At 51.7% G+C, this 8,288-nt stretch overlaps 1 protein-coding gene across 1 annotated transcript; it reads left to right on the top strand.

Moving 5' to 3' along the window:
- Positions 1 to 3,387: 3,387 nt before the first annotated feature.
- Positions 3,388 to 4,247, top strand: spt4 (Transcription elongation factor subunit spt4). The gene is made up of 3 exons (XM_003746712.1): positions 3,388 to 3,561; positions 3,803 to 3,965; positions 4,079 to 4,247. The coding sequence occupies exons 1-3, from the start codon at positions 3,487 to 3,489 to the stop codon at positions 4,189 to 4,191; spliced, it is 351 nt and encodes a 116-aa protein (XP_003746760.1). The 5' UTR covers positions 3,388 to 3,486; the 3' UTR covers positions 4,192 to 4,247.
- The last annotated feature ends 4,041 nt before the right edge of the window (positions 4,248 to 8,288 follow it).

Here is an 8,288-nt window from a genome sequence, read left to right on the forward strand (position 1 = left end):
AGGAGCTCCCGCTTTGTTGGAAACTTCAGCGTCGCAGGATTAAACAGGTCGCCGAAAATTCTGTTCATGGACGCGGTCTGCGGCTGCATAAAGGTCTTCTGAAGCACACAGACCCGTTCACGTCATATCTGCCTTCCCAGCTGCGGAATACGATCGCTTGAAGGATATTACCATCGTATAGGAATCAAGCATGGAGAATGAGTGGATCCTCCCGCGCTTTGGAAGACAGCGCGTTCGAGCGTGGAGAATGGCTTGGCAGAGAATTCGCTCAGAAGATGAGTTCCGCTCGGAAACCCTACTGGACCCGAGCAGAGATTTGCTCCTGAGCGGGCACGTTGCGAGCTCCTCTCGCTGCGATCTCTCCCCCGTTTCGAGCGCCAAGCGCCTGACCCGCCTCATCTGGGTCGGAAATGCGATTCAGTCGGCTTCCATTCGAAAGCCTGGAAGATTCCTACCCTGAGGCTTGGATAATATGCAGACTTCCCCGACATCATTCTCGCTCACGTGAGATTGAGCAAAAATCACATGCCCCTGAGTTCTCGGAGTTATCGTAGGCCAAAGGTCACCATTCATCGGGCGAAGAGATCACATGAGCTCTCTGATTCCCGTTATTCGCTGCTGGTTCCGGGAATTCCGCCTGTTGCTAGGAGCATTGCTGGACTGATGATGGAATGAAGAGCCTCAAGCCAGCCATTTCTCGGCAAATCCCATAACTTTGCTTCCTCCAGCCCGTTTCTTCCCGGAGTAAGTTGTGCGCGGCTTCCCAGGGTGCTTCCCTCCAGCCCTCACGATCAGACTGCATATCTGATTCCGATCAAGTTTATCGACTCTTCGGTGGTGAGAATCCTCCTGCTGGCGGCACCGCGTGAAGAAAAACACATCGGATCACTTTCTCACAAGAATGACTGAGAAAATGACACTAGAACAGGGAATCCGAGCCAATTCTGTTTGCGGAGCGCCCGCCGCAAACCTGTGTCTGTTTTCGCAAGGACCTCATGGATGTTTGCCTCTCCCCTCTGGAGCTTCAGCTGTGGGTGAGATGCAAGGAGCAACAGCAGAAATTTCAGTCCGATAAAGCTGAAAAACTCTAGGCCGACCAAGTTTCTGTACCTATGAGTTTTCTCAAGTCCGTCGAGGAAAACCCAGAACGTCGGCGTCGGGTAAGTAATCGTACTCAAGTCCGGAGCCGAAAATTGACCGCAAATCCCTCAGAGTCAGCAGCGCTCGTCTTCCAATCCTTCCGCCATCCTTCTCGATTGTTCGAAATGAATGTCAAGGGGACTATTTGGCGCAGATCCAAGCAATCTCGGCGGAAGGGGTGCTAGCACGGTGTGTCGTTGAGCTCCGCCTATGATACGGAAGCCAGTGCGGGAATCATCCGTGCCCCAGGAGCGATCCCATCGTCATTGGCCCATCTGTCGGAACTCATGCCTTCTCCGGAGTCGCGATGCTCATACCCAAGTGATATGAGACATGAGCATCGCTATTGGCAGGCAGGACATGTCCTGCGAGTTATTGCGAACGCTCCGGTCAATGACTTACAAATATTCAGTCCCCAGACTTTCACGTCGTGCATCGTGCATTATCAGTCTCTAAGCTCACAATTCAATGTCACTAAGGGGGGCGTCCGACGACTTTCTTGAACTGAATCTCAGAGAGCACGACAGGTTCCGTCCCACGTCGGGCCGGGATGTCGCCGCAGTTTTCTCCCGGAAATTCAAATGGCGGATGTCGCTTGTGGACGAGTCTCAGAAAAGCCTCGGGACGACTGTAATGGTAATAGTGTTTATTGACCTCCTCGTGTCCTATTTGTACATATGTATAGGCAGGAGACCCTGTTTCAGGGGCGATTTCTCAGCAGATCCTTCGGGTTTCCCTCCCCCATTCTTTAAGCAGTCTTCTCGAATTCCTCATGAGATTTTCGTCGCTTTGTTCAGTGAAACCCAATATTCTAGCCACTTCTTCAAGGTGAGGGATGTCGAAGTTTTGAGATGTCGAAGCCGCTGTAGCTTCTCGAAGATCTTGAACCTACTGTGTCTCTGGAGGGTTGCGCCCCGATGATGCACCCGCCTCTACCGAACCCGCTCTAAAGGCATTCCGGGAGGGTCGTTGTCGAATATAGCGTAAAATACCCAATTAAAGCCCACTACCTATTAGTAGCCCCTCTCCAATACAAGCCCCACCCCTCCGACGGTTCAAAGATATAGAAGCCCCTTTCCAATACAAGCCCTCTTCCCAATACAAGCCCCCCGAAATCAGAGTATGCGAAACGCAGACGATACGGAGAGCGATTTTTCGATCGCATTGAACGATAGGATATTGATTGAGTATGCGAAACGCAGACGATACGGAGAGCGATTTTTCGATCGCATTGAACGATGATCCATTCATGCCGAATGAATAGGATGCGTTCCGCGCTCATCTCACGAGAGACACCCGCGATGAGCTAAGAAATCTGCGCGTCGCTTCCGCTGTTTTGCCCGGAGGTTGCACTACATTCGTTCAAGCCCCGGACGTCAATTGGAACAAACCTTTCGAACAGAGAATCGAGGAACAGTACGGAGACTGGTTGCTCTATGGAGAAAACTCGTACACTTCCAAAGCTGATATGCGAGCTCCGCCGATGGACGTGTACCTAAAATGGATCGTCGACTCCCGGTCGCGACTGACTCCAGAGATCATCGAGGAATCCTTCATGGCTTGCGGGATACCGAACGCTATGACGGTACCGAGGACCACCTCATACACGTATTCAAGCGTGATGCAGCTTGTCCAAAAGGTCTGGCCGAGCTAATTGAATGCACGAGGAATTTGTGAGTCCGCGACGAGTCCGCTTCAGTCTCGAAAGAGAAGAGGAAGAAGAGCCTATTCTCCTGACAGACGACTAACTTCTCCCCGAACCCGCAGAAACATACGAGAGCGACAACGATATATCCATTTGTGAGAAATGACATACCTTCGTGATATTGTAAATACCTAAGAGTTTGTAGACCATAATCTCTAGGATAAAATAGATGTCTTCATTTGGGAAATGCAGTTAAGCAGTGCTCCCAACTTTTGTTTTGATCATCGGCGTTCCTCAGTCGAAAACTAGGGTATTAGAAGCCCCTCTCCAATAGAAGCCCCTCTCCAATATAAACCCTCCCCAAGAGGCTCTCGAAATAAATAGACGCCCGGGCTTGTATTGGGTATTTTACGATAGGTCTAGAAGTCACGTTTACTCCGCGAGGCATCGGGATTGATTTTCACCCCGTTGACGTCCATTGTCTGCTTGGGGTAGGAGAGCCCTAGTCCGGAACTGCCATTTGTGCGAGTCGCTCGATTCGCGGGTCGCGGGCGCCGGTCGTGTGTTGACGTCTGCACAGAGTAAACAAGCGTCTGCTAACATTTCTAGGAGTCCGCCGCTGTCGTTTCCTGCGAAGTGTTCCTTCGGAGAGAATTTCGATTTTGTGCTATTCCTAGACAAACCAAGGCAGTTCCTCTGAGATGGCTGCTTCAATGGACAATATCCCAAAAGATTTTAGAAATCTCCGAGCGTGTATGCTGTGTTCCTTGGTAAAGGTAAGAATTATTCCGTTCAGAACTGTTTATCCACTATGAAGTGACTCGAGGCTCAGACCGCTCAGGAGAAGTTACTCGGTGTTCTGGACGAGGATTCCAAGCGAGAACACGAGGCAGCTGTACTCCTCAGTAGCGGTAGCGACAACAAAAACTGATGTTTCGGGTTCCCCCATCCTGACACCGCACTCCTATGTTCGTAGTGGGTACTCAATTTTTCGAACTCCGATTTTTGCATCAACAGTCCGTCGACCAGTTCGAAGATATGGGTTGCGAGAACTGTGACAAATATCTGCAAATGAAAGGGAACCGAGAGCAGGTGTACCATTGCACTTCGACTCGTTTCGACGGCATCATCGCACTGATGCAGCCTGAGGATAGTTGGGTTGCCAAATGGCAAAGACTAAGTGAGTATCGTTGGGAGTCCTTCCAGATGTTTCCATATGCCTGGAATCGAGCATGTTCCTCCCGGTAGGTTTCGAGTCTGTGAAAGGTGACTAATCTCAATTTGTTTCGTCAGCCCATCGTCTACCAGGGATGTACGCCATCTCGGTATCCGGCCGAATGCCGAATGGGATGATCCGAGAGTTGAAGAGCCGAGGCATAACCTACAGATCGAGAGACATGAGCTGAGCATTGCTCTGTCGGCATCATTGTACATTATTTGAACATAACCTCCCCTGTAATGCATACATAAATGTGTATTCTAATTCCGTATCCGAATCTTAATAATGTAACGCTTCCTTGTTTCGGAAATTATGTCATGCTCGAAGATGCGGTCCAGAGTCTGTCCAGCGTGTTTCTGTCGCGTGCCGGATCCGGTCGTGCTCGTGATTTGCATGATGCTTTGCAGCCGCGCTCAAAGCACGACCGCGCTCTCAATTTTCCGCGCGCTCGAACGGAACCGACAGCTCATCCCGATTACCCCTCACCGTCTATGCGACGTCACAAATAGGCATACGCAGAATGATGCGACGACTGACGGAGAGAAAGCTTGAACGCGAGACTGATGAATTAATACGATTTTTAATTGGTATTCCAGGCTTGGGAGAAAAAGCTTATTCCTCTTCCGCCGACGCCTTTCAGCGGTCGACTCGATCGCATGCAAAGCTGATCGATCACAATACTCGGTCGGGAAAGTTGAGCTTGCGAATCCGGGAGCCTCTCCTGTAACTAAGGCTTTCCGATTCGAAACTCCCGCTTACCGGTATGCAACACTCGCCCCATTCGACCAATCAAGAATTCGGACCCAACCCGTTTGGTTGAATCACGAGCACTGTGGCCTTATCGAGGGTTCAGACTGGCGAAGCAGAACCCGTCGACGGTGAGCTCAGGATCGTCCGAGAGGTCGATTTTTTCTCACGAAAAAGAATGAGGAGCTCCGAAAGCAGAGAATTCGCCAGGATTCAACCTTCGTTACTCGGGCCGGAGTTTTCGGGAAGAGAGCGCAAGATCTGAAAGAATTTCTCCTACGTAGGTTGTGATGCAGATGCCTTGACGATTATTGAAGGGGAGATAAATTCCGAAGGAATGACTCCTCAAAAACGTCTTGCTGTGGGGATCTCAGAAAGCTGATCCCCCGCCTTATCTCCCCATACTGTGTGCACAGACGACCTCGAACGTCGTCTGCGAGACTGGAGGGTGCGAGAGACGAAATCTGCTTCCTTCTACCGGAACCGCTGTCCTTTACGTAGGTAGCGTCGGAGTGTGACCGCGAAGGATATTACATTGTGATTGCGATTGTATAATGCGCCGCCGAGAAGAAAAATCGCGAAGCGATCCTTCGCCAAACCCGGTTGCCCGGTCTCGATTGATTCGAGCCTTCGGGGAGGGTCCGGAGTTCAGAGTATTCGTTCACAGTGAGTTCAACATTTCCATCCGGGTTTCGGCCCCCGACGAAATCAGATTATCCTTTCGAACCCGATCAGATCGAGCGAGATCAATCAGCGGATGACCTCACCGCTTGCGTTGCGATCGAATTCTTCATCGACTCCACCGGCCGTCTGAGCTGAAGAAGATAGATTCGATAATCTGAAACAAGTCCATAACCTCATCGAGTCATCCTCGTTCTTCTCTGCCAGTCGTGCGCAAGAACGAGAGCATGCGAAGGGTACCCTCGAGTCATCGATGCTCCTAAGTTGGACCGCAATCCCGATCAGGAATGGCGCGCCTCATCTGATCTGATCAGACATCTGACGAGATTAGCATTGAATAATGACTCACGACTAATGACCAGGGCTTGGAATTTTCCGCGAGCCGAACTTCTTCTGCAAAGTCTCGCGGTATTTTGCGACGCGTCTCCGTAGGGATAGATACGATGCAGACCGCAAAATTCCGCGATTTCCGCCAAAAATCACCGCAGGAATTCCTCAGTCCCTTATTGGGCTAATTGGTGACTCATCATATGAATCGGGCAATGCGTCGAACAGGATTTCTCAGGGGATTTATGTCATTTTAGGTTCCTCCGCCCCTTGTTCCCCGAATATCATCTAAGCCAGTGAGATGCGGGGAGCGCGCCAGCAAACGCAAACACGGAGCTCCGCTCATCCGAGCTTCACCAATGTCATTCCATCGAATCGATACGTTGTCGTTGCCTACGCCATGCCAATGTTCAAAACAAGCAAGCGATCGAATAATATCTCATTCGTCGGGGGGAACATCGCACGCGAAAAAACGTTCTATCCCATCCGGAGCAGCTTCTGAAAATCAAAATTCTCTATATTGATGAGAAGGACTCCTCGCGGACGGTGCGAGCTCCTGGATATCTCAGACAGCATCCATACAATATCGTTGAGCGTTAGACATCGAGAAGCGGCAGCACCGGGGAAGCGTTTCAAGCAATCATAAGGCTCAAGCACTCGTGAGCATGGGCGTTGGCAGCACTCTCCCAGCGACTCTTATCAGCTCAGCGTGGTGAGCATGGGAAAAGGTTTCGAGTTACTCCACTGAGCATGGTAATTCGTTGAGATGATTCAAGCTTGCCGAGTCCGTGACGTGTGTACATGACTGAATGAAATCCGGCGCACCTTCAATCTCCTCGCGGAGAAAGCAGGTGTATCATTGCACTTCGACCAGTTTACAATAATCGATTACGCGTTGAAGTCTGTCGATAGATGACACCGATTGTGTTGCCGCACTCAGGAGGAGAAACAGGTCCACACATAAAGGCGACGGACAGCTAACTTTTCATTACTCCGCTCACAAGATGAAGCCCCCTTCACTTCATCAATTTTCCCGTTCTGGTATCCGCCTGTCTTTCGATTTCGGGGCTCAGGAGACGACGTTTCCAAATACTCGACCTGCGCATGCCAGTGAGTCATCATCGGCACCTCCGCTCTGTCTTCCTCTCCGAGCTCGGATTGAACAATCCAGTGCTCGAGCGCGTTGATCTCTCAATATTGGAGATGATCAGGCCGGGAACGAGACGCACAGAGGAATCGATTCTGCACCGAAAAAAGGAGCCTGGAGCGCGACCTTGGAAACTTGCCCCTGCAAAGGTCTACGAATTCCAGAGCGAGCAGCATCTGCGGACGGTCGTGGAATTTTCCTTACTGACGTCAGCATGAGCCACTCTCTAAACCCAACCGCGAATATCCCTCGTCCGATCTGATCCGTTTGGTCGGACCAGTGACGCTGTGCCCGGTCGCTCCGTCGACTGATAAGCTTTCGATCTTTCCTTTCGGCTGTGCAACATATCTCCCGGCCCGCCATGGGATCTCTCGACTTCCAATTGCCTCGGGGACTTCAACAAGTCCTACGGTCACAATATCCCGTAGCCTATGGCGACTCCCTCGATGACCAGCACCTTGCGAGGCCCTTCCCAGTAACTGTCCTTGTTCCCAGCGGCCTCGTTTTGTGCACCGCGAGCAAAGTTTCCGCCGGCTCCCTCGGAGCCCCGGAATCCCCTGATGTCGCCTTCGGCCCCTCGGATGGAGTCCGACCCTCCGCCTCGTTCAGTCTGCCCGCCCCCCCCCAAAAAAAATGCTGAACTCGGAGGCGAGGGTCGTCCGGAGGAGGAGGGGTCCGCACCAGACACCGCTGCCGCATTGGGTGCTCACACACGATCGCCCGGAGCACCGGGCAGGCAGAATCATCGGCTCTTGTATCTTCTACCGCTGCGGCTCTAACGGCGACGGCGAGCACCATCACAAACAAGCAAGCATTGGCGCAAGAGGACTGAGCGCTGCTTGGCCGCTAGCCTGCTGCAGCCGAAAAACTTGTATGTAGATACCAGGCGGACACAAGCGCGATAAAATCCGGGCGCGACTCACACTCGGCCGTCATTTGTGTTCTAGCCTTGGCTCATCTGTGAAGTCTGGAGAGAGAGGGCAAAACACCGTCGTCCCGCCTGTATGCTCGCTCTCGCAATTGGCAAGAAGGATCACTTACCCACCGTCGTCTACATGCTCAAGCCGGAACGGTTTCTGGCGCCACTTCGAGGAGCAGAAAAAAAAGTGCATGGATATAAACTCCTCCAGCAGCCCTAGTCCGGATTGACGTGCGGCGTTATGTGCATACGGAATTGTGCAGTGTGTTTCATTTCTCGTGCGATGTTCAACGGGGATATACGGTCGACGGTTCCGTCCGCAATGATGGGCTGAGTGAAAAATCCCTGGGAACCCAACGATTTTGAGAGCGGAAAAACGCCGACGGCTTGTCATTCCTCGGACGGCTGTCTGGAAAAAGTCCCGGATTTTCGGCCCTGTACCTGCTCACGCAGCTCGCCACGG

Source organism: Galendromus occidentalis, unplaced genomic scaffold, assembly GCF_000255335.2.
Source record: "Galendromus occidentalis unplaced genomic scaffold, Mocc_1.1 scf7180000077501, whole genome shotgun sequence".
Taxonomy (NCBI): Eukaryota; Metazoa; Arthropoda; class Arachnida; order Mesostigmata; family Phytoseiidae; genus Galendromus; species Galendromus occidentalis.